Raw genomic sequence first — 27,008 nt, forward strand, 5'->3', positions numbered from 1 at the left:
GTTCAGAGCCAGCGTCACGTGACTGAAGAGTACTTCGTTTTGGGAATCGATCTACGCTGGTCACGCTCCATGTTATTGATCCACTAAAAAGAATTTACTCATTTGTTTGCAAAACATTGAATCTTTCACGAATCATTAAATCGTCACAGATTTAGCAGCAGGTGAGTAGCAAAACACTGATAAAGGGAACCTTCTAACTTGGTATGTTACGAAAATATGAATAAAAGTATAAGCTTAATCTTGGGATCAATGCTGCGTTGCTAGGTTTGTGATGAATTTCATACATGTAACTGTATTACTTCCTGAAACATGGCATCAGACGTATTCTCCACACCTGGACCATTCAAATATGATTTCAATTGTCTTCATGCGACAGTACAAACTGCAGAGGCATTGTGCTTAGCAGTTGCGCTGTTGGCCCAGTATTTCTTGGTGCCAAAATCCTCCTGGTACAGGGCGGAATATCCCACCGCCTCCACGGATCTCCTCTTCTGGATGCGGTGTAGCAGGATACGGTAAGTTCCTGTTATTGGGCTGCGACAGTCAGTGCAGGTGTTATTCTGCAGATGTGTGGCACTGATACCCAGCTCACTCAGGGCTGACTTTACTTCCCGTTCCTCCACGCACAGGCTCTTCGCAGGGTCAGCTAGGGAATTGGGCGTCATGCTGAAAGCGGGATAGGGTTTGGGGTATTCGATGCCCTTCATCCAGGAGCATATCATCAGCTGTGACACCGTGGTGCGGTCCACTGGTACGGGTCTCAGCATGCCTTTGATAGCCAGTTGGCAGGGGTCAGGGACGTATGGTGGGATGCTGTACGCCCCCTGCAGGACGCAGCGTTTCAGTCGGCCTAAGTTGTCGGCGTAGAAAGGCATGGTGGCGGTCACCATGAAGTAGAGCAGGACACCCAGCGCCCAGATGTCCACATAACGGCCCACGTAGCTTTTGTCTCTGAAGAGCTCGGGCGCCGCATACGGCGGAGAGCCGCAAAACGTGGTCAGAGTTTCCGGCGGCTCACTGACGGTGCTGAAGCCGAAGTCGCCCACTTTGATGCAGTAGCATGTGGTGTAAAAAATGTTTTCTGCTTTCAGGTCGCGATGGATAATGTTGTTTTCATGCTGAAAAATGAAGGAATACATAGATCCGTTATACTGAGTCACACCAAATTCAAATAAAAAAGTTGATATAAATGATAAATGTTATAAATAAAATGAAACTAACAAACTACTAAATTACCACTGACAAAAAATATATTATCTCTCAACCAATTCACATAATTCACAGCGAATATCGCTGGTCAGTATTAATTAATAACATTGGTCACAAGGGGTTTCGATCTGTCAGTAGAAATTCAGTTATATTTTTCTGTATACATACATTTTAAGTTTTAATATATATTTGAAAATGTTTTTTTTATTCCTGTGATGGCAAAGCTGAATTTTCAGCATCATCATTACTCCAGTCCTCAGTGTCGCATGAACCTTCAGAAATCTTTCTTATTTTTACCGAGATCAAGAAACAAGAAACATTTCTTATAATCAGTGTTTAAAACGGTTGTGCTGCTTAATATTTTTGAGGAAACTTTTTTTTTTTTAGGATTCTTTGACGAATAGATATTTCACAAGAACAGCATTTATTTGAAAAGCATTGTAAATGTCTTTACTGTCGATATAATGCATAAAATCATTTTCAAAATAAATCTTACTGACCCCATACTTTTGAACGGTTGTGTATTTTTAGTTAAATTTCAGTTAAAAATAAAGTAACAATTCAACAAAAAAATAAAACTCTGACCAATAATATTGGAATTAAATAAATTTCACCAAAATAATATAAATATTTTTAAATAAAAATAGCATTTTTTTTCCCATACTATGGAAGTCAATGGGTCCCATCAATGGGTCAATGGGTTTGGTTAACCATATTCTTCAAAATATCTTCTTTTGTGTTCAGCAGAAGAAAGAAATTCATACAGGTTTGAAACAAACCTGGTGAACAACTTTTTTTCTTCTGTGAACTATCCCTTTAAGATTAGAGTGTTGATACAATTCCTAACTCTAAGTATGAGCAATATAAAGAGTGATTCTTGCTGTTGTCAGGTGGTCAGATGAGGACACAGTCCTGCTGCTCTCACCATGTATTTGATGGCTGAGACGATCTGGGCAAATATGAGCTTGCTTTCCAGGTCTGACAGGCGCCCTCTGGTGGAGATCCGTGAGAACAGGTCTCCTCCACTGCCATACTCCATAGCGATGTACAAATGCTTACTGGTCTCAAGCACCTCGTACAGACGCACAATGTTTGGATGGCTGAGTTTTTCCATACAGATGATCTCTGAGGCAAATACATTCTGTGACTTCTTGTCGAGACGGGCCTTGTTTAGAATCTTGACTGCTACACGCTCTGTGTGTGAGAAAGAGAGATTTGTGTTAAATCAAAGTGAGTTATATTTTGGAAAATCCATGTTATACAAACTTAGTGGGGGTGCAAGTAAAATATTCAAGTAACCTTGCAAGTAATCTTAACCCTATAAAGCCTATACCGTATCATATTTAATGCGCACATTTCTAAGGCCCCTAAATTCAAAACGACTCTGAGAAACCTGTTGTAGACAATCTCCTCTGTACAGTACATGCCTTTTGTCGTCTGATTGATATTTCACTAGTTCACACTTACAAATAAGTTAGATAGAATAAATGGTATGCATATTTGGCGTGCTGTCCGGGGAGAGGGCTCCGGGCTCGAATATTTGGCCCGAACCCAAAGTACTCCCCCCGTATTGCTGGTTTAAGTAGTAACCAGGTGAGTGTGAGGAGACGGGGTGGTGGAGGGATGCTGAAAAACTGTCGAAGAACATTGGTGAGTCAAATGTGTGTATATATATAGGTCTCCAACTCGAGCTGATTGGATAGACATGTTGATTACTGATGGTCGACAGCTGGTTGGAATGATGTGATAATTGGATCAATTATTTGAACGTGCTCCTCCCGAACTTTGTTAATAAAACATCATTTCACTAGTTCACACTTACAAATAAGTTAGATAGAATAAATGGTATGCATATTTGGCGTGCTGTCCGGGGAGAGGGCTCCGGGCTCGGATATTTGGCCCGAACCCAAAGTACTCCCCCAAAAGTTGCAATAAATGTGGGACAGCCGCCAGAATGATGTTGATGACCCCCCAAAAACTTGCAGAGTGTAAGCTTATGGTGCCAATCGTAGGGAGGGAATTTTGTCGCTGGATGGGGAGGTCTTCTTGCATCGTCGGAAGGGAGTTGATTGTCGTGGCATCGGATGGGTGGCCTCGCTGATGACGAATTGGATGGAGAATTGAATAGTCGTGGGGACGGAGGAGGAAACACTGCTGCGGCAGTGAAGGCGAGTTGGATGGAGAAATGGAGCTCCTGAGGGAGCGGAGTAGATGACACTGCTGCGGCAGTGGACAAAACTTGCTTTCGATTTGCTTTCCAACAATCCTTTGGACAGAGAACTGAGCTCCTGCGGGAGCGGAAGAGAATGCTGCTGCGGCAGTGGAGCAAGTTTGGACGGAGAAACGGAGCTCCTGCGGGAGCGGAGTAGATGTCACTGCTGCGGCAGTGGACCAAACTTGCTTTCCGACTATCCTTTGGACAGAGATCTGAGCTCCTGCGGGAGTGGAAGAGAATGCTGCTGCGGCAGTGGAGCAAGTTTGGACGGAGAAACGGAGCTCCTGCGGGAGCGGAGTAGATGACACTGCTGCGCCAGTGGACCAAACTTGCTTTCGATTTGCTTTCCGACTATCCTTTGGACAGAGATCTGAAGCTCCTGCGGGAACGGAAGAGAATGCTGCTGCGGCAGTGGAGCAAGTTTGGACGGAGAAACGGAGCTCCTGCGGGAGCGAAGTAGATGACACTGCTGCGGCAGTGGACCAAACTTGTTTCCTGAACTCAACTGTCCAAAGTAAGTTGGACTAAGAACTGGGCTCCTGCGGGAGCAGAAAAGATAACGCTGCTGTGGCAATGGTGCAAGTTTGGACGGAGTAACGGAGCTCCTGCGGGAGCGGAGTAGATGACACTGTTGCGACAGTTGAAAACTTGCTTCCGAGTTGCTTCCAAGTATCCTATGGTGAGGTGAATGGAGAATTGAGCACCTGCTGGAGCAGAAGAGATAATGGTTCCGCGGGAATGGAGCGAGTTGGAGTAAGAAACAGAACTCCTGCGGGAGTGGAGATGACGACACTGCTGCGGCAGTGGGTCAAACTTGTTTTCTGAATTCAACTGTCCAAAAGGTAAGTTGGACATGGAACTGGGCTCCTTCGGGAGCAGAAAAGATAATGCTGCTGCGGCGGAGGATCAAGTTTGGATGGAAAAAATGGAACTCCTGCGGGAGCGGAGTAGATTATGCTGTAGTGGAAAGACTTGGTTCTGACTTTCTTTCAAATTATCCAATGAGCCATTTGGCTGGAGAACGAGCTCCTGATGAAAAGGAAGAGATGATACTGTTGCGGTGTTGGAACCAAACTTGCCGCAGTAGTTGTAGATGTGCAGGTAATGATAACGTTGTCTTAACGTTGTCATCCCCGGGAGTTAAAATTATGGCAGACTTGATCACGAGATTTGGAGGTGGATTTAAAATCTTTGGATGGTGAGTCGAAAAGTACTGGTCGTGGGATGTAACTGGTAGATTTTCCCTGGGATGCAACTGGGCAATGGGGGGATGAAGGGTTAACCGGAGGACAGTTAATGGTGGAGTGAGCGAGTGATCTGTATACTGCACAAGAGATGTTGCGGAAAGTAACTGAAAAAATCGCCTACTTCTATTTGGCGATCTGAAGCGGATTGAGGAAGTAAAGATAGCAGGGAAGATAAATCAATGTCTGCACCTGAGAGGATCTGTGTTCTGATGTTGTTGGCTACTGGGGTTGGTTCCAAGGCTGTAGCGTTTGGAGGGATGGGCATCGCTGTTGCGTCCATGCTCACTGGACGGGAGAGAGTAGAGATAAGTACACAGTACGTCAGCTGGGAGACAAATGCTCACTGGACGGGAGAGAGTAGAGAAAAGTACACAGTACGTCCGCTGGGAGATCCATGCTCGCTGGACGGAAAAGAAACGTAAGTACTCTACCGGAAAAGTTCTCGCTACGTCCGCTGAAGCTGCTGAAGTTGCTGCCCCGATACGGAAGGAGTGACTTGAGAAATTCTTTGCTGGAATTCCTGACTGATGTAGAACGGATTTGAGGTGTTTCTGGAACCAAAAGCGTGTCACGGGTTTATTGGATTCGTCTATGAACAGGGGTTCCAGAGGACATTTAGCCAGAGAACTTCTCCGTTGCAGATATGCCAGAATGGACTGGTATGGTTGGATTGGTGATGAGAGGTTAAAAATGTAGATGAAATGACCTTTTTGGTTTGGTCGGTCTTACTTGCTTAATCAAAAATAAGACTGTTTCACCATCTAGTACTGACTGAGTCTGAGATGGTGGGGTGGATTTTTGGGTCGAATTTGGAAGTGATGGCGAGTTCCGAGCATCTAAGAAAACCAAAGGCTAGGATAAACATAGCGTAGAGTGTGCGGGCAGTATTGAGGGGCTGGTAGCCTGTGCGGAGGACATGAATACATTTGGTGAGAATGTCTAGCGTTATGGGTTGTCTGGCGTCGGGACGGGTGGGCTGGGATCTTTGAATCCCTTTGATCAGGAGGGAGGTTTGTGAATTGTTTATCTCAGAGGAGGGAGCGCCATACATCAATTTATGGAAAAACTGAATGCCGCTCAAGTAACCTTGATGGACCCGACTTGTAGGCCCTTAACGCTATTAAGCTAGGAAATAAATGAGGTGATCGAAAGAAGAGAAAAATCGGGGAACGGCATGTTATAAGAGACATGGAATGCTTTAAAACATCTCCAAGCGGTCAGGTAGGATTGGAGGGTCCTGGGAGAAACTGCTTGGAGGATGGTGTTGAGTGATGCGTCGAGGAGGGGTTTTAACGGGTGGGTTATGGGAATATCAGTTCTAAATAGCGGGGAATTGGAGTTGGGAATTGGTCCATCTCTGGAGCCAGTGTCCTGGATTTCTGAGAGGATCTGAGCGCGGATGCTTTGAGACGCTGGTGGTGGTTCCATGGCGACGGCGTTGGACGGAACGAGCATCGGTGTTGCTGTGAAGAGAGAATGTTGTGGTTTAGTTTGAATGAGAGAGCTGGGAAGGGTATAAGCCATGGCTGTGAATGTCGGCGGCAGCCTCACACTTAGATTACCATGTGTGGCTTGGAAAGGGAAATTAGTTGGAGGATAGAAAAGGAAAGGAAGGATGATAGAATGAAGTGTGCGCTTGTGCTGCAAGCCGAAGCGGGCTCACGCTTATTTGAGCTACTGGAGCTGCAGGCCACGTGAAGTGGGCGGGGTTATAACCTGTTGGATAAAACTGTTGAAATGGTTGGGCCTGTGCTGCTAGCAGCGATAGCCTCGCGCTAGTGTCTGCAACGGGAGCTGGAAGCAACTGAAAAGAAAAAGGGTTATGAACAGCGGGAGTATAAAACTGAGAGCTGTGGGGAGGCCGCTGGGTCCAGCTGCAAGCGGCGCTGTGGCCGTAGAAGCCGCGGTGAAGGGCTGGGCCTCGTCAAAAGGTGGGAGTGGATCTGCCGCGGCAAAATCTGGGGCGCGGCCCAGGCTCGCTGAAGGCCTGTTGCTGCAGCTCGATGGGCGAAGACTGGCCTTGACATCTTGGCATGCGCAGGGCTGTTCTGGCAGGTGTGCGGCCGCGTGAAGAAGCCTGGGGCTCAGGTGCGATGTCTGGCGTTGGAGGAATAGTCCTGGGGCCGGTGTTCTGATGATTCGGATTCATGCTACCCATCAAGATGTGCTACTTACTGGTTATGCGCATGTGCAGACTCAGTTTTCTTCTGCGTTACCACGACCATAAATCTATGCATCCTTGCTGTGGAGACTTGTAGAAAAGGTGTACTTTGACAGGTCAAAGATGACTATTTTATTATAATTTTTCATACCGTTTAAAAATAAAAACAGTACAGTATACAGTACTCATACCTTTAAAATTTTACTATAATTGTATTTCATTTAATATACAATAATGTCATTTTTACTTGTTATCAAATGTGATAATTGCTAGTTCATTTAAAATATCAAATATGCTCCCCCGTACACTTACCCTGTTTTAAATGAAAAAACGAAGTCATAATATTGTGAGATTTACACCATTATGGAAACAATAGAGAATGAATCGACATTTTCTGTGATCGATTCGCGCTTGGGTAGCATTTCCGACAAGGCAGCACAAATCGTCAGAACACCGGCGAAAAAGCAACGGCGGATCCCTGGGGATGTTTGTTTCCTCGTCAGATGAAGAACTTTGGTGTGACATGGTAGCAAAACGGCGAGCCAAGATGCTGAAAAACTGTCGAAGAACATTGGTGAGTCAAATGTGTGTATATAAATAGGTCTCCAACTCGAGCTGATTGGATAGACATGTCGATTACTGATGGTCGACAGCTGGTTGGAATGATGTGATAATTGGATCAATTATTTGAACGTGCTCCTCCCGAACTTTGTTAATAAAACATCATTTAAACTATTTTATGAAGTAAAATACCTTTTAGTGTAATTCTAAAACCCATTTCAGGTCGTGACACATGCTTATCTATAATGCTATATTATCTATAATAATCTATAATGATTTGTATAAAGTAAAAATAAAACCTGTCCAACCTGCTTGTCAACGTATGTATTTCCATACCTCCACGCACCTGCTCGAGCAGACGTCACACGTCATCATCAGTGTGTTTCATATGCAGAGCCCAATTTATACTTCTGCGTCGACCTCCCGCCGTAGCTCCGTCGTAGGCGGTGTGTAGCGCGCGTACCCTTCGGCGTACCCTGACGTGCACCTCTCCAAAAATGTAACAACGCGTCAATTCTACGCGGACGCAAGCGCTGTGATTGGTCTGCTAGAACCGCTCCCTCGGGTTTCTCATGTTCCCTCTGCGTGCATCGACGCGGACAACGACGCAGAAGTATAAATTAAAACCAACGCGTAGTCTACAGCGTAGAGGCTCCGGCGTAGGTCCGACGCAGAAGTATAAATCAGCCTTAGACAGAAGTCAGTCACAGAGCAGCGCAACCGAAACTGAACCAAAACAACGAGAACTACTGTAATTTGTAAGAGATGAAAACCTGTGACGTTATATTCGGAGCGGTTTGTGACTCGACTTTATGCGTTTTCAATGGCAACAGTATCAATGCCGAATGAATCTGCATGAGTCAGGTGGTACAGGTCAGTGCTCTTGTTGTTGTTCATTATTATTGTAATGTTATGTGCTTTAAGACCTTGGGTAGTTTAACCTCTCGTCTCGTCTCGTGACGCTTTGCAAACTCTGCTGTGTGTGTTCATGTGTTTTGAAGGAGGCGTGGCTTTGGAGATGCTCTGAAGGGAGGGTGGGATCTCATGCTTTCAAAGCTAACTTGCTCGTTATGTTTTGTCATCACCAGCCTACGTCACTCATTTGTTGTCACGGACACTAATCACGTTCAGCTATGCACTCACAGAGACTATTTATATAGAGACATGCCACTTCCCCAATCCTTAATACAACTATATAGGGAAAACCCGTAACGCCAAAGATGGCGGTTGTATGCACATGCCCCGCCCCTCCCGCTGGAAATCCAATCGTCTGCTTTTAACAGTCAAGCCAGAAAACATTTAAGCCTATCGTCTGGTTCCACTGACGCATGCGCACAGTTGAGGTTTGCGACAGCGGAAAATATGTTACTGTTTGAAAAGGCGGCAGATTTGATGTGTTAGTTGTGTAAATATCAGACATCCCAAGTCTCCCGGAAGTTCCGGGAGTCTCCCGCAGATTGATAGCGGCTCCCTGATGACCGCAAATTAGTTCAAATCTCCCGGAATCTAGAGCGAGCGAGCAGTAGCGCGCGCACGACAGAGAGCGAGAGAACCCTTGCGCATGCGCAGTAAAAGTATAACCTGTGGGGAAAAAGGCGTTTTAAACCTTATTTTGGGGCAAAGTCATCACACTTTTTCAGCGATTTTTATCATATTTTATTAGTGTTTGTATACATGCAGTTTTTATGTCCCGGTGACCAGTGAAAGTGCAGTTCTGGGTCTATGCCCATTCATTTAGATAGGAGCCTGGTCTTGTTAGTCCGAAATAGCTGCCCGGAGGCGTTGCCAAGATGGCGGCCGAGTGGCATGACTTGCCTAAAAGGACTTTGGCACTCATCAGTCACCATCATTAACACCTGTATATGTTCAGTTCTGTTTCAGTCCAGTGTCCGGTATTGTCTAAGGCCCCGTTTACATGATGGGAAAACGCAGATATTTCTCTGCGTTTTGCCCTCTCATTTACACGAAAACGCCGTTTTTATCACAGAAAACGATTATTTCTAAAAACTCCGGCCAAAGTGGAGATTTCTGAAAACGCCGGTTATGTGTTGCCGTGTAAACTGGGAGAAACGGGGTTTTAGGGTTCTCTCTTGTCGATTCTGAGGATTTTGATTGGCTTGCATGGCTTTATCCTTCTCCCTACACTGCCGCCCATAGGTTTGGCATAGTTATGATGGCGCTCGACGGCGTATTTATGCGGGTGTGTGCACGATGTTATTTTTGAAAACGGAGAGGGGGAAAATATTCGTTTCTCTAAATACCCAGCTATGTGTAAACGTAGCCTAAGTTCAGTGTGTGTTGCTATCCGTTTGCCTTCCTGTTGAATCTTTAGGCTGCGTTTATACAGCTAAATACGGCTGCCTAAAACTCAGTTTTCTCAGTTTACATGCAAACGTGCAAACGAAGTTTTCCAAAATCTCCACTCTGGCCGGAGTTTTTAGAAAGAATCGGTTTCAGAGGCGAATTCTCTGCATGTAAACGAAGGGAAATGTCTCCGTTTTTCAAAATAACCACGTTTAAACGGGGCCTCAGAGAATAAACCTTTTGAATTGAATCGTACACGTCTTCCTCATCTGTCTGCCAGCAACCACCCGAGACATAGGCTACCCTACCTTTAAAATGTGAGTATCAAATATAACGTCATCCTGCAGTTTATGAGCACCATATTTGACTATATCATAATAAATGAGCATATATCAGGCTTAAAATCTTATTAAAGTTTTTTTTTTTTTTTAGATGTGGAAATTTTTGAGAAGCCTCCCTGCTGTGTTAATTTCAAGAGGTATCTCACCAATCCTCTCAAAAATATTAAAGAGATTCACAGAGGGGGTGCTGTAAATCTGATGAGATTACATGAGCAGATCAACTCGTGGTCACTGACATGAACAGACCCTGTTAAACTGTGCTGCCTTTTCTTCAATACTGTGTACATTAGAGTGCAACAGATTCTCGCAAAAGAAAACTTGGTTCTATTCATTGGTTGTAGTTGGATTTCGAGATGTGGGCGTTGCACTCAAAAAGAGGCAAATTTATGCGCGCTTGCGTTTAAACAGACTCAATGGTTGGAGAAGTCAGGAAAACGTCACGAGAGAGAAGATTGAGTTTAAAAATTAAGAGGTCAAAAAGAAAAACATATGCAGATGAATAATTCGCAATAAGATCAATAACATATTTCGAAAATAGAAAAGGTGAATTGACCTGCACAGTCTCAAGCCAATTTGTAACTATTTTGTTTTGGCAAATTAGTGGCTAATTCGTATAAATTTGTACAATCTCATTCTTACGTTTTTGCTTAATCTGCTTCATGCTTACTTTTATTCTAAAAATCACATGTTTTTGTGTGAATCAAATCACACAAATTCATACGTAATCGGTACCTCGTAAAATAGTTATGTTTTCTCATGAGATTAAGTAGGAGTTTTCATTTCATGCTGACTTTAAATGTCTACTTTGAAATATTTTATATTTTAAGAAATGTTAAAAAAAATATAAAAAAAACCCACATATAATAATAATTCATAATAATTCATTACATTTATATAGCGCTTTTCTAGGCACTCAAAGCGCTTCACATGGAAGGGGGAATCTCCTCAACCACCACCAATGTGCAGCATCCACTTGGATGATGCGACGGCAGCCATAGTGCGCCAGAACGCTCACCGCACACCAGCTTACTGGTGGAGAGGAGACAGAGTGATGAAGCCAATCAGTGTATATATATATATAGTATATATATATATGGGGATGATTAGGAGGCCATGATGGACAGAGGCCACTGGGCAAATTTGGCCATATTATTAAATAAAAACCTAACTTGCACATGCAGTGGCCCCATAAAGCATTTTGACATTAAAAATATCCTTAAAATTAGAGATGCACAATATAGGTCGGTATTATATAATTTATAAATAATTCAATAATTCACACTTAAAATTAATCCTTTAAAAATATATATTTATAAATAAAAAAAAAACACATTTTTAGCAAATATCAAAATTGATATCTTACTTTTCATACTGTAAATTATAATGTTGTGATGCCTAAATTCACTTGTAGCATATATAAATTATTAATTATTTATATTAATTGGTGATAATAATAATAATGATAATATATTAGTCTTATATAGGGCATCATATATGTATTAATATAATTATTAAGTAATCGGTATCAGACAAAACTTTAGGAAATATAGTTTAAGTATAACTTTTCCCTAAATGTTTTTAGCCTGAGAACGAACAGGTAACTTGTTTCTATTTGATTTATAATATTTCCATTCACATTCAGACAATGTGGCATAAGTGTCCAAATATTTTTTGGGGGCCACTCTATGTACAGTTCTCCAAAGCCTTATTAAACTCAAAGTACCCCTATTTATGCTTCAAATATTACCTTTCATGTAGTGTGTAATATAGCTGTTTGTGAATGTAAAAAGTATGCAAACTTTAAAGTGCACAATATTGGCGCTTTTCCACTGCTGGTACGGCTCGGTACGGCTCAGTACGGCTCGGCTCGGCGCGACACGGTTCGGCTTGCTTCGCTTTTCCACTGCTTGGTACGGCTCGGCTCGCTTTAGCTCGGTTTGCTTTTCCACTGCAGTTAGTACCGCTTCAAAGTGGGTGGGATTATAGTCGGACCGTTATAGTTTATCCGCTCCTCGGCAACCAACGAGACGAACGTCTGCACTTCGTCCACTGACCACGATTCAGCCATTTCTTTTTTATGGAAGTTTTCTTTCTTTCTTTTTTCTTCAAGCAAGTCAAGCAAGTAGTTTTAAAACAGGTGCTACAGCGGTGGCTGTTGTCTACTGGCTATTTAAATCTAGTGGGTTTAGTGTCTCGTGTCGCAAATACAATGACGCTGATAGTGACGATTCTGTCTGTCTGACCAATCAGTGATCTGTAGTGTTTTCACGTCACATTTTAGTATCGGTACGGTACGCTTGGAACCTCAACAGACCAGGTACCATTTAAAGCGAGCCGAAGCGAGCCGTACCGTACCGTACCATGCAGTGGAAATGCGCCATAAGTGAGCCGTACCGAACCGAGCCGTACTGTACCAAGCAGTGGAAAAGCGCCAAAAGCGTGCCGTACCGTACCGAACCGTACCGTTCCATGCAGTGGAGTTATTGTCTCCCAAAAGAAGAACTGATTCTGAACTGCCTGAAACGAGTCGTCGGTAATTCCAGTCTTACTTCCTGCAAACCTACGTATCACTGTGTATCAAGTGCTGAGGAAGCCTCTGGAGCTGAAATTCAGATATGGTAATGAGTGTTTAATTTCGACATGCGCTGTTATTGTTTGACCAATCACAACAGACTGGGCCATCTGACCAATCAGAGCAGAGTAGGCTTGCGGAAACGAGGGGTTCAGAGAAACTGAATCCTTTGAATCATTTCAGACAATGTGAGAAAACACGGGAGGTGCAATGCATATTATGAGAAAATGTGTTGTTGTTTTTTTTACTTTGGATGCATGTAAACCTATTGTAGGAGACCTCCAAAACAAAACTATAGGAACTAGGGGTGGAACGGTACATGTATTCGTACCGAACCGAAACGGTACGGGCGTCACGGTTCGGTGCACGAATTTACACGGAGAATACACGGTATAAAAATAAATAAAACTCGCGTGGAAATTAATTAATGTAATGCGGAACTACTGTTAGATACGCGGGTTCTTTAGGGACACATAATCTGTACCATCGGCTTAGCTCTGAACGCGCGTTCACTTCAAACGTTGGTTTATACGCGCGTCCTATTCGCTTTGGACTAGCGTCGAACTAGACGCGAATTTAACGCTCTATTCGCGTTTGGTGTGACCACATAATGAACAGGCTGCGATGTCAAGATTGCAATGTGTGTGTTTATGTGTGTGTGTGTGTGTGAGAGAGAGGCGCGGCCGCGATCGAACAGTGGAAACATAAAAAACATACTCCGTCATTTTGTTCATACAGATCATTAAACCTGCAAAGTGTTTACTTATATTTGTGTACACTCGCAATAAAACACAACATTGTGCTTTTGTCACACTGTAAACTCTTGTCAAACTGTAACCTACAACTGTCACCCAACCAAAATCTCTCTCTCTCTCTCTCTCACACACACACACACACACACACACACACACACACACACACACACACACTGTTTTAAAAGCAAAACATATTTATCCAACTCGTTTGGACATTCATCGCATTGGTTTTCATTTCTCGTCCTTGGAGCACTAATCTTAAACATTCTACATTGATTAAAAAAGAAAATCGAATGCGTTATTAATGGTAGTATTATTTTATACAGAAATCAATTATTTATAATTCAGATGAGAATAATGTTACATTGTTAATTAATAATGTTAATTAAAATTAAGGAAAACAAATATATTGATCTGAAATATTGCAAATTAATTTTAAATTAATTCAGGTACAATTACCAAACATATTGCAAGGTCTTTTTGTCTTTTCATTAAGTTAATTAATAAACTAATTATATAAAACTATTGTCAGTGCACTACAAATAAACTGGTTCTATGCCTTTTATTAATAAAACTTATTTAAAAAATACAATGCCTTCTGCATTTTTGTTTTGCTTTTCCCTCCATTGTACCGAAATCGTACCGAACCGTGATGTCTGAACCGAGGTATGAACCGAACCGTGACTTCTGTGTACCGTTCCACCCCTAATAGGAACCTTTCAAATAGCATAATAGGGACACTTTAAGTAATTAACACACTGAAATCGATCACTGATTGTCTCACCTTTAGTCAAAGCGTGAACAGCCAGTTTGACCTGGGAGAAATTTCCTGTCCCTATTTCCCCTCTGAGTTCATAGAAAGCAATCGGCCCAGCATAACGTCATCGATGATCCGGTCATTGTGGGACATGTCATAGAGGACCCTCTCGAAGGCTGTCTGCTTCGCTCGTTGTTCAGGTGTTAGTAACGGAACCTTGCGTTTTTCTGGTTCTGTCTGTGCAGGTTGGGCCACTGGCTCATTCTTTCCTTTTTTCCCATGTCGCTTCAAGACATTTAGTATTTTGGTACCTTGAATGGGACAAAAAGATTCAGGATGATTGAAAATGGCAGCAAAGTCAAATTACTCAAATTAATAATAAAAAAAGGGTGGATAAAAGCAGGATTTAAACACAGCAGTCTTCTCTTTATTGAACTGAACAAGAAACAGGGCTTAAATACACAGAACAAACCAATCAATGAAAGAACAACAGGTATGCAAATTAATTAAACGATGAAGAAACCAACTAAAACATGTGACAAAACCCAACCTACACAGAAATAAACACAGACTATCCATAACAAGAATCAACTTAAATTCTTAAAGAGATTCACAGAATCAACCTAAAAATTCAAAACTACTTTGTATGAGTTAAACCAGGTAAAAAAGGGTAACAATTACATGATTTTACATTCTAAAAATTATTTAGAGTTGCAGGAGCCTTCCTTTTAATGTAGTAACTGTTTAAAAAATAATTTGATCAAGTCTTTAAATCAAGATATGTCATGAGAAATATAAATCAATTGTCTCCTAAAGTTTGTAAAAGTCTTGAAATGTAAAAGCAATGGCCAAAAGTATAAGTCAGTCTCCACAGACTGGGACACTTCCTCTTGATGACCTTCCATGTTGGAAGAAAGGTTTACAGAGGCTTAACCTTACAAAGATAGGGTGAACAGGGATCATGACAGTATAGGAAATCTGCTCGTAATAGTCTACTAGAGAATCGAACATCGAGGCCAATACAATATAGTCATTTTTATGCTATACAAAAACTCTTATTATAGCTGCAATTATAGCTGCAAAGTCTCATTATATATTCTTTAAAAAAAAGATTGAGTATTTCTATTATCTTTGAGACATACAAGTGATAAGTATCCAAAAAAGTGATAATTGACATCTCCATCCTTCATTCAAAAATGATTATAAATGTATCTGTGATAATGCAATGAAACATACCAATAATACAATTTTGGCCACTACTCTACGAGAGGTTAAAGTTTAAAAATGACTGAAATTAAACTATAGTACGGCATAACCCTATATACTTAAAGACCTAAACTTAAAATGAGACGTGCATGACACCACCATATTGAAATTACATGTTGAACACCCTTTTGAAATATCACAAAATGTAAATGTTATTTTTGAAGAGAAATTGTTCTGATCACAAATTTAATTTGACATATTTTGAGTCACATCTCTCTATACGTTCTTGTATAATCCTAATCCATGACTGCATGTCCTTTCTATTTTAGTTCAAATGTCCTGTGTGTCTGCGCTGGAGGCAAGATCAGCCTTGTACGTCTGAATAGGAAAGTCCTTAAGTAGGGTGGATTAGGAGTCTTTAAGACCACGCATCACAGGTTGCAGACTCGACATGCTTCTAAAAATACACGGAATATCCACTGAACTTTCAACATCAGTAATACCAAAACTACAAGAAGAAAATAAACAGTTGGGAATAAATAAGACTTAATCGAATGATACTACTTTTCATTGTTACACTTTATTTGAATGTGTACCTGTTACAATGTTATTATACATTAAAGATTACAGAGAAATATTAATGAACTACATGTACTCACTATAGGGTTAGGGTAAGATTAGGGTTTGGTTTAGGGTTAGTTGCATGTAATTGTGCCTAATTTGTAGTTACCGTATTATACAAGTAATGTGTAACAAGGACACATTGAAATAAAGTGCCGTTTTTAATATAATGTTATTACATTGGAATAACAAAATAAAAATCTAAATCAGTGTAATAAATTGAATTTAAACAAAACTACAAAAAAAATTCTTCTTGGCCATCAAATAATATTACATCTTAATGTTTATTATTGGACTCACTGTACTGTAAGACCCTTCATCATCTTTAAAAACCAATGCCTGCAGATCAAAACTGTGTTTATTGTTGAAATTATACTTAACAACATGTTATACTTCAACAACATTACATCTCAAGCACATGCACTGTATGCAAATAACAGAGGATCACATTTGTCTTGTAAGCAAAAAAAACTTTCATTTTCTTTTTCTTTTTTTTCGGTTGTTATATTGTTCATAATCCATGCAACCTGTCCTGACATGTGTACTATTGCACATAAAACATGTCTAACATGGCAGAGAATAATTAAAACAGTGTTGCCCTATAAGATAAAGTGCCTTTCAAAAGAACACTTAAAAATGGTCAATATGATTCAGTGAATAAGATCTTATATTTGCACTCCCTTACTGTTTGATTGAAAACTCTCCATACTCTATTCCATGAGAAAAAAACTTTACCTGGTAGCTGTGGATCCTTCATGCTGGTGTCTGTATGAGTGAATGTAGAGAACAGCTCTATAACCTCTCACTCTACAGTCTTTAATCCTCCACCGATCGCCTGTGCTCAATCCAATTAGAATAATGTAATAATCCAACCTGCAACACACCTCAATGAAGCTGTGCAAATGCTGCATGCAAATATCCTACTCATACAAAAAGCAATAATTGTGATGGTAACAGATGGTAATAATAATAACACATACTTGATATAGGGAACCAGTAAATATAAAATAAAAATAAAATAATATTCCAATATCATCATATAAATGTCTGGTTGGGGCAGGTTGTCACTTGGAGAAAGTCATGCATTGTATTATATGTTGAATTACACTTTACTAATAATAATTTTTGTTGGCCAAAACAATGGTCTTATTTATTTTATGTATGTGATTGTGACCACTTGTATTATACATATATATAGATATATACACTGAACAAAATTGTAAACGCAACACTTTTGTTTTTGCCCCCATTTTTCATGAGCTGAACTCAAAGATCTAAGACTTTTTCTGTGCGCACTAAAGGCCTATTTCTCTCAAATATTGTTCACAAATCTGTCTAAATCTGTGTTAGTGAGCACTTCTCCTTTGCCGAGATAATCCATCCACCTCACAAGTGTGGCATATCAAGATGCCGATTAGACAGCATGATTATTGCACAGGTGTGCCTTAGGCTGGCCACAATAAAAGGCCACTCTAAAATGTGCAGTTTTATCACACAGCACAATGGCACAGATGTTGCAAGTTTTGAGGGAGCGTGCAATTGGCATGCTGACTGCAGGAATGCCCCCCAGAGCTGTTGCCAGTGAATTGAATGTTCATTTCTCTACCATAAGCCGTCTCCAAAGGCGTTTCAGAGAATTTGGCAGTACATCCAACCGGCCTCACAACCTCAGGGCCCCGTCCACACTACTGCGTTTTCGTTTAAAAACGGAGACCTTTTGCTACGTTTGCACCTCCCGTCCACACTAAAACGGCAAAAACGGAGAACCAAAACGGAGAAGTTTAGAAACGCTGCCAATCCGTTTTTCGTTTTGAATCTCCGGAGGGCGTTTTAGTGTAGACGGGTCAAAACGGAGGACTTTAGAAACGATGACGTAGTAGAGGCTCACGCTCGGCTCTATGATTGGGTGTTATCAGTCATGGCGTATATCTTTGCTAGCAGCTGTTGTACAAGTAAATTCTGCATTTTACAACGCTATAACTGCCTACATGCGCCGGAGTCAAGCTATTATTCGAGCGATCTGTGACAATTCCTGTGTGCAGCGGCGGCGTTGACCGTAAATGGAGCGTCGGTTTGGGGTTAACCCAGAGCATGGTGGGATAATTTTATCAATGAAGTTGTGTTTACACCGGCACGCGCATGCCCAGTGTTGGTGAATGGTCACGTGATCCGCGTTTTCAGTCGTTTTAATGTGGACGGAGATCAATTCTAATACGCAGATAAAACGCTGGTGTGGACGGAGATCGTATTCGTTTTAATTCTCCGTTTCTAAACTAAAACGCAGTAGTGTGGATGGGGCCTCAGACCACGTGTAACCACACCAGCCCAGGACCTCCACATCCAGCATCTTCCACCCGGACAGCTGCTGCAACAATCGGTTTGCATAACCAAAGAATTTCTGCACAAACTGTCAGAAACCGTCTCAGGGAAGCTCATCTGCATGCTCGTCGTCCTCATCGGGGTCTCGACCTGACTGCAGTTCGTCGTCGTAACCGACTTGAGTGGGCAACTGCTCACATTCGATGGTTTTCACTGTACAGGGCAGATGGCAGACAGCGTGTATGGCGTCGTGTGGGAGAGCGTTTTGCTGATGTCAACGTTGTGGATCGAGTGGCCCATGGTGGCGGTGGGGTTATGGTATGGGCAGGCGTATGTTATGGACAACAAACACATGTACATTTTATTGATGGCATTTTGAATGCATAGAGATACCGTGACAAGATCCTGAGGCCCATTGTTGTGCCATTCATCCACGACCTCATGTTGCAGCATGATAATGCACGACCCCATGTTGCAAAGATCTGTACACAATAGGCTCTATGCACGAACGCTGCTGACGTATTTCCGGTAGAATCTCAGCCCGCGTCCTTACTTCCGCATAGCGTTAAGTGTATAGCTGCAAAACTTTAATAAAATTCATTTTCTCAGAAAAGAGACAACGATTTTAGAAACTGATTCGCTAGTCGGATTTCACATGATATGAGAGAATACTCACCCTCAAAGTTGTCGATGTAGCTCGAAAAATATCATTTTTAACCCTTCTCTTTCTTACTCTTATGTGTGACAGCTAACTGCCTAACAATATTGTAAACATCATTTACGTTAACCGCGGGACGTTTTTGTAAACAGCGAGTGTAATTTGCCATTATCTCCAATAATGCAAAAAAACGGCTTCTGACGCAGCACCGGATGTAACTGGGCGGGCTGAGACAAAACGCGGAAGCGATCGTGCATAGAGCCTATTCCTGGAAGCTGAAAACATCCCAGTTCTTGCATGGCCAGCATACTCACCGGACATGTCACCCATTGAGCATGTTCGGGATGCTCTGGATCGGCGTATACGACAGCGTGTTCCAGTTCCTGCCAATATCCAGCAACTTCGAAGAGGAGTGGACCAACATTCCACAGGCCACAATCAACAACCTGATCAACTCCATGCGAAGGAGATGTGTTGCACTGCGTGAGGCAAATGGTGGTCACACCAGATACTGACTGGTTTTCGGACCAGTTATTTTATCAATGAAATTATTTTTTTATTATTATTATTTATACATAAATTCCTCAAAAAACTTGTTTCTTGGTCATATGGAAAACAAAATAATTTTTGTATACCCTAAGAATGCATATAAGGGGATACAACTGACCCATTATTATTAAGAAAAGTGGACAAATAAACATTTGATTAAAATATCTGTGTATTATTTTAATGATGTCATTATATGACACCCTTTTTTTTCTTTTTTCTTTCTAAAGAAAATCATTAAAACCAATACAGTTTATTTTGACCCCCTATTTCAGTAGGTCTTTTGGGTTAGCCAAGATGTGTCTAGTATGCACACACTGACTTTCAAAAATAAACCCACTGTACCAAACGAAACATTCACTGGCCTATCTTCCATTTACCATGGTACTGAATAGTTACCATATATTAATCAAATAAAAAATAATTAAAAGAATACCACAGTATTCGTTCATGGTAGCCTACCATGCATGGTAGCCTATATATGATGACAAAGCAATTAAAATCAATTCTGACGTACTGAGGCATGAGATTAAATGTATGAAATGATTGTATAGCCTATTTTTTTAAACATTTAATTTAAGCATTAAACCAATTATTTACTCAGAGATTTAAATTTTATATAGAAAGTTCCTCACCAAATCCCAATTTTTCCCTATTTTTTCTTCTACGCGCAGCAGCTGAGGTATGAATGGATGTAACGTTAGTGGAGTTTACAAAATGTTCTGTACTATGTAATGTAATCTTTATTTCGAACAATTTAAAAAAGAAAAAGAAGATAATAAAATAAAAAGACAGCAACACATAAAATTTCCAACTGTAAAATAAAAAAAATAAAAAATAAACAATAGAAAAAAAGAGTAATGTAAAGAGTAAATTTTAAGAGTAATGACTCATCATGAACTGAGGAAATAACATGTCATCTGTGATTAATTAAAAATCAACCTTCCTTAAAATAAAGTGCAATGCCGCTCGTTAATGGACTTTAACTTACCTTTACTGGATGGAATTAGTTGATCCTCTAGTGACGTTGCGCTGTGACGTCTGTTCCGCCGTCCGCCTCGAGGTTGTGTTTACAGACAGATTTGGCGGGAGAAGATTAGACTATCCGCTTTCGGTTTACGGCGCGTTCTATTAAGCGCCGCGTGCGTCAATGGCGGCGACTGTGTCAGCAGCTCCCGTGGAGTCGGATTTGGACCGAGCTGAAGACGAGCCCCGGGGCACCGAGCCAGAGGAGGACGGAGGGAATGGGCAAACTGGGCCCACCGCGGGCGCGCAGCAGAACCGCCTCGCCAAGTTACCGCTGTCCCGCATCAAAACACTGATGAAAGCAGATCCGGATGTGAGTCTGGCGAGTCAAGAGTCCGTGTTCATCATAGCTAAAGCCACGGTGAGACACGCACCCACACCCATACTGTCTGAATTAATATCCCACTCCTTTCTTCTGGCTCTCTATCTATCTGTCTAACATGTTAATTAGCTTAATTTGTATGTCTGTGATGTCACTTTATGTTCTGTGTGTCTCTCTGCCTGCCTGCCTGCCTGCCTGTCTGCTATCTATCTATCTATCTATCTTCAGCCAGACAGTCTTTATTTCTGCCTGTCTATGTTGCATTTAAGTTCTATTCGTCTCAGAGTTTAACTGTAAGAATTTATTTTCTGCCAGCCCAGTCGGGCCAGTATGTCATGCTTTTATTGGCCCTGCCAACATTTTCACTGGCCTTCGTTCTATACGCTTACATATACAGTACTGGTCAAAAGTTTGAAAACATTACTATTTGTAATGCTTTTGAAAGAAGTCTCTTACTCTCATCAAGCCTGCATTTATTTTTTCAAAAATACAGAAAAAGTAATATTGTGAAATATTATTGCAATTTAAAATAATGTTTTTATTTATTTTTTATTTTAATACACTTTAAAATAAAATTTATCATCAGCCATTTCTCCAGTCTTCAGTGTCACATGATCCTTCAGAAATCAATCTAATATGTTGATTTGATTCTCAATGTTGGAAACAGTTGTGTTGCTTAACTTGCTTAATATTTTTTTGGAACCTGTGATACTTTTTCCAGGATTCATTGATGAATAAAAAGTTAAAAAGAACAGCATTTGTTTAAAATAGAAATCTTTTCTAACAATATAAATCTTTATTATCAGTTTTTATCAATTTTATCAATACATCCTTGATGCGGTTCATCCTGCGTGGTGGTACGCCGACATTACCCTGAATACCATAGCTATCGATACACCTCAAAGACTTGCTGTCCTTGTTACAGAAGAGCCAGCGAGACGTGCACCAACAATTTGTCCTCTTTAGAACTCTGATATGTCTCCCATTATGTTGTGTGGATTGCAATAGGCCTATTTTATGAACAGCTGTGATTTTGTTCTGCTAATTCAACCTTCACACTCTGCACTTACTTTTGGAATGTAAAATCATTGAAGATTGGCCACCTGGCCGCGCATATTTAGGCCATATATATGCATGTGTGTGTCTGTAATATGTAATATATATATATATATATATATATATATTACACACACACACACACACAGTAGTCAACATTTGAAGTGGATCAAAACCTTTCATCAAAGTTATACATGAATTTTGAACAATACCCATTCTTGTCTTATAGGACAATCAATGTATCTGTCAATTTCACATCTATCTGCCTAGTGCACACTATATGTTTTTCCAGGGTTTTCTTTTCTTGTCTGTAGTTTGTTGCAGATTTTGTGTAAAGTTTTATGCGTAAGACGGTCTCAGATCACATTTAAGCATTATCCCATGAGCAAGTGTAATATAACTAAATACTAATAACTAAGCACTAATGCCGCTCGGACAATCAGTTCGAACTAACTGCTTTATAAAGTGTGGCCGTTTATGCGCAGTGAAAGCCCATTACTGTAATTGTCTTACATGGCAGAAATGTTGAAGATGAAGTTCTCATAGTGTCAAAAAAAGGTTCACAGTCCTGCCGTGTGACTGTTCCTATGACATAGCAGCTGATAAAATGTATGAAAGAGGAGAGATGATCTGTTAAAAATATTTTAATACTAGTTCGTCTATGGGCCTGTCATCATTATAACATTACATTCACGGATACAATGCTTGTCTGTCTGGATATTCTGAATTCAAACCAGGGTAGATTATTTGATATGTTGTAAATCTTCTTGATAGACCTGTGCCTAACAAAGGCCCAGGACAACTTTTATGGATGGCTCCCACCTATACACTTGGTTGGGTAAAGACATATCTCAAATCTTAGCTAAGAGTTAACAAAATTGTTTTTCTGCCTGCAGGAGCTTTTTGTTGAAATGATTGCAAAGGACGCTCTTGTTTATGCCCAACAGGGAAAGAGAAAAACTCTTCAACGCAAAGACTTGGGTAAGTTAAAACGTTACATTTTAAAATGGTTTAAATAGAAATTTTAACTATAAACATCAGTGGTATTGATGAAGTAACGGTTGGTGCTTTTTCTCTTGGCAGATAATGCTATTGAAGCAATAGATGAATTTGCATTTTTGGAAGGTAAGGGAGACATAATTTAATGTTATTTCCTGCTGGCAATGGTTTAAAGGAGTGAGGGAGAGTTTTATGGATCATTCTGATTGCCTATATTTCTTTCCTACCTTCAAACCTCATTTTCCAAGAACGGCAGAACTAAAACCAAACAATCTTGGTGCCTTGGTTTCAGATTATATGTGACTGTGCAGACCTTTGAGGTGGCATATATACATGTATACGCAGTCGACTCGCCTATGTTCCTCGGCAGTTTTCAGGATCCCTCCACCACCCCGACTCCTTACTCTTGGCTGATTTCCTATCACAGCCAGGAATACGGGGAGGAGTACTCTGTGTTCGGGCCAAAATACTGAGCTCGGAGCCCTATCCTTGGACAGCACGCCAAACGCATACTCTTTACTCTATGTGATTATTTTTAAGTGTGAAATGCAGTCTGTCCTAAATCCCAGTTTTTGTCCTTAATCATTAGTTACAATAGGGGCTTTCGTACCCGAGAAACGTTTCCATAGTTCATCATATAACCAGTGACGTAACTTTGTTTTAAAAAGTGGGGTGGGGTGGTCAGATATATGTACAATAACATTACGATGTCCAATCAATTTAAATAATGGGTTTAATTTGTCGTTTAATGAGAGCTACTAATATTGTTAGTGTCGAGAATTTTCACGTGAATAAATCCATAGATCCGCAAATTTTGCTTGTGTACTTTCATGATCAAGTGGTAGAACTTTTGCCAAGCGTGTCAGAGGTTCCGGGTTCTAATCCGCACTCATATAGTTTTTTTTTTTTTTTATCAAACGCGAATATGTGCATTTTGTTTTGTGATTTCACCGGAACGAATAGAGTTTCCGCAACGGCGTTAAGCGATAGCTTAAAGCGTGCGTCCGTGTGAAGACTGTGCGCGAGCCACAAGAGAACACTGTATCCGCACCAGCTGCTTAATTTAAAAAACAACACATTTCAGCGCTAGAACTCTGAATCCTCTTATTTCCTCCAATCCTCTTATTTAACAAATGAAATGAATGCTCTGCTAGTTAACTAGAGATGTTTTGTTTTTGTGTTAGGTAGGCCTACATCCGTGCCGCGATATTTTTTAAAAAGTGGTAGGGACAATATCGACCCTGGTAAAAAGTGGTTGGGACATGTCCCACCCACTCATCCCACCCGCACATTATGCCTATGCATATAACTATTGGCGCTTTTTGGCGTGTTCGCACCGCAGGAACTGGGAACGATTTTAGCTATAGGACCGCCATTTAGGGGGACTAAATTAGCTCCTACCTCAGAGTAGGGTCTATTCCAGCACAATAGCAACTACCAGTGATGTAAGTGTACGTTGATTGGTCGAACACATGCCATACGAAACACTGGCACCTGCCATTTTTAAAAAGCAGTGTAAACGTTTACAATACATATTTTACGTACATGGAAGACAGCAATAAGACATAACATACAGAAAGCTAATATTGATGTCATTTGTATGTTGCCTTTGTCTGCGGTTTTGGGACCTTTTCTCAGCCTCGATATGTAGCACTAAGTCCGTCTAATTTGATCCAATGGCGGCATTCAAATTAGCGGTGAAGGTCTCAACGCGTGTTCCGTCTTTTCCCATGATGGCAAAGGGATTTTTAATTAAATAGAATACATTTTATCTTATGTATTAACTCGTTTCATCTGACTCCATAAAATGAAAGTGTTTTTCAATGATATCTGTGCATCATTAAGTATACGTTAATGTTTGACTATTCCTTTTAACTCCAATGAAAATAAAGTCAAAGTCTGTTAGAATAATCAAATATAACAATTTATTATGTCAGGTAAATGTATTATAACAATTCCATAGTCAATTGAAAGATAATCAATGCAAATCATCAAATGTTCTAGAACAAAGAGGAAAATCTTTTACCCGACATGAAATACATGAATGCTGAGTCTCGGTGACTCAGTATCCACGGGCTGATCTGAGATACAGAAAGAGCCCTGAGCTCTCGATGTAGTTTTACATATTTGATATGTAAAACTAGAGTTTAGTGGAAATTTACTGTATTCCCCCACCATTACTGGGGGTAGAAGTTTGACCATCTGCGAAGAACAGTGGAAATTAGCATTCATGAATTTACACCTTTGGGAGTGCCTAGAGACCACATTCCTTTGTGTGCCAGTTATTCCTAAACTCTTAAAAACCTTATTTCCTTTTGTTTTATAGTTTGGGAATGAGACATTTGTACCACTCATTCTTGAGACATTTCAAATGATACCAAACATAATACTCAATGATAATCATTCATATCAAACCATACATATATTCTTATGTGAGTTTCAGGTGATCTGCATGAAGGGGATGGAGTGGGGGATGAGGGGAAGAAATGTAGATTAGGATGATTCAGAGCTGAGACCTCTAGTCTCGGATGGGGCCTTCACAAGAGCGAGCCCAAATGCTACTATGCAGTGGGTTCTTTGTCTTCTCAAGAAGTGGTCGTTCCCTATAACCAGTTTTCCAGTCTTAGCAAATAGGAGGGCTAAGAGAAATCTCCAACTTGGTCTTTCATTACTTTCGCATTACTTGTGTGTCTACATTCCATCTCCATTTTCACTGAACCCACAGCACACAACTAAAACGCAGCTCTGATCGCGGCATTCTCCATCCTCCAGTTGTTGAATGCTGCAATTAAAAGACTTTGCTGTTGGCTGGCTTGCGTAATTTCAGAGTTCCTACTGGCGGTGCGATTGCAACCTGGAAAATGGCCCTAAGAGAAAATTTTGTTCTTGGAGGACCTCCCAGGTGGCTAGTTCCTAGAACTAAGCCCCAAATGGTAAACAGTTGCACCTAGTACTTACAGAGACACTTAGGTCAATGATGCAAACTTACTATGGTTCGGAACAAAAGACCTGTGGAGGGAAATTGAATTTAAACTTTAAACTCAACTCTGTTTTCTGTATCACTCTTGTGTAGGTACCCTGGACTGACTGAAAAGGTGCATACATATGAATATAAAGACTGTCAACAAGTTCCCTCTCATATTCGAGAAATCAAAAGAGAGGCAAACTGGCTGAACATGTTTTTTATTATTATTGTGATGTTGGTATGCTTGGGCAGTTTGAAAATATTGTATAGTTGTCAAAGTTGTAAAATGCCAATTGTATTTTTCTCTGTTGTCCAATTCTTATAACCATGTATAGTGTTTAAATAAAGTGAAGCTCTTTTATCTGTTCTGGGTGTTGTGTGTTTCTTGTGCAAGTGGGATACAATTATATGCGTGAATTTATGCTTTTTTTTCTTTCTTTTTTTCTTGTATTGCTAGACTTTGGATTATCAGTAGAAAGTCTGGTCTGCAGATTATTCTGGCCATGAGTTATTCTGCTCATTAAAACCAGAAGAGGCCTTATTACCAACCTGTGAGGAACCAGCAACAGTTTTTGTTTTTATATGCCATAAATCTGAAATGTATTACAGTGACTAGAAATGGAAAAACTCAAATTATGGCATTTCTGTGAATAATTGTATAAAAAGTACATGCAAGAAAATGCATGTAGACATGAATTTATGATGGGCCAAAATGAATAGGTACTGATTATTTCACAGGCAGAAAATATACCAAAAAATACTGCTGTGCTTTAGATTAAGATTTAATGGCACTAATATGGCAAATTTTGGCAGCGATCAGTTCTTCCTTGAAAGTGCTCAAAGGCCCTTACTGCAAAAACTACTGGTTTCAAGAGCTTCGCTGTTTTGAGGGAGTCCACTGTGGAGTTAGCCTCAGGGGTCAAAGGGTGCACTCATCAAGGGGGTGCTTGTGGGTCACCTTCTGAAACCTAAAATGACACATGGGCCCCCTACAGTCTTGTGGACAGACCATCGAGAAAAAAGAAACAATGAACAGGCCTTTAGAAACAATGTTTCTTTTTGGCCTGTGCAGTGGTTCCAGTAATTGTGTAAAATCAAATCTGATTGAAGCTTGCGACTTTTCAAAAGTGCTTTCCCGTTTTATTGTTCAAAATGCGTCAGAAGGTCA

General features: G+C 40.7%; 2 protein-coding genes across 2 annotated transcripts; one reads left to right on the plus strand and one right to left on the minus strand.

Annotated features, from left to right (window-relative positions):
* Positions 1-201: 201 nt before the first annotated feature.
* LOC130100863 (serine/threonine-protein kinase NIM1) lies at positions 202-16,888 on the minus strand. Its single transcript, XM_056266499.1, is given in 5 exon segments — positions 202-1,118; positions 2,135-2,403; positions 14,150-14,233; positions 14,236-14,433; positions 16,685-16,888. Coding segments are annotated over 5 exon segments (1,326 nt in total). The 5' UTR covers positions 16,707-16,888; the 3' UTR covers positions 202-365.
* A 3,617-nt stretch (positions 16,889-20,505) lies between these two features.
* Positions 20,506-26,201, plus strand: pole4 (polymerase (DNA-directed), epsilon 4, accessory subunit). Its single transcript, XM_056266507.1, has 4 exons — positions 20,506-20,859; positions 22,773-22,857; positions 22,960-23,001; positions 25,949-26,201. The coding sequence occupies exons 1-4, from the start codon at positions 20,623-20,625 to the stop codon at positions 25,960-25,962; spliced, it is 378 nt and encodes a 125-aa protein (XP_056122482.1). The 5' UTR covers positions 20,506-20,622; the 3' UTR covers positions 25,963-26,201.
* Positions 26,202-27,008: the final 807 nt, after the last annotated feature.

The sequence above is a fragment of the Rhinichthys klamathensis genome, unplaced genomic scaffold (assembly GCF_029890125.1).
Source record: "Rhinichthys klamathensis goyatoka isolate OS25496 unplaced genomic scaffold, OSU_Roscu_1.1 h1tg000249l_1, whole genome shotgun sequence".
NCBI classification, from domain to species: Eukaryota; Metazoa; Chordata; class Actinopteri; order Cypriniformes; family Leuciscidae; genus Rhinichthys; species Rhinichthys klamathensis.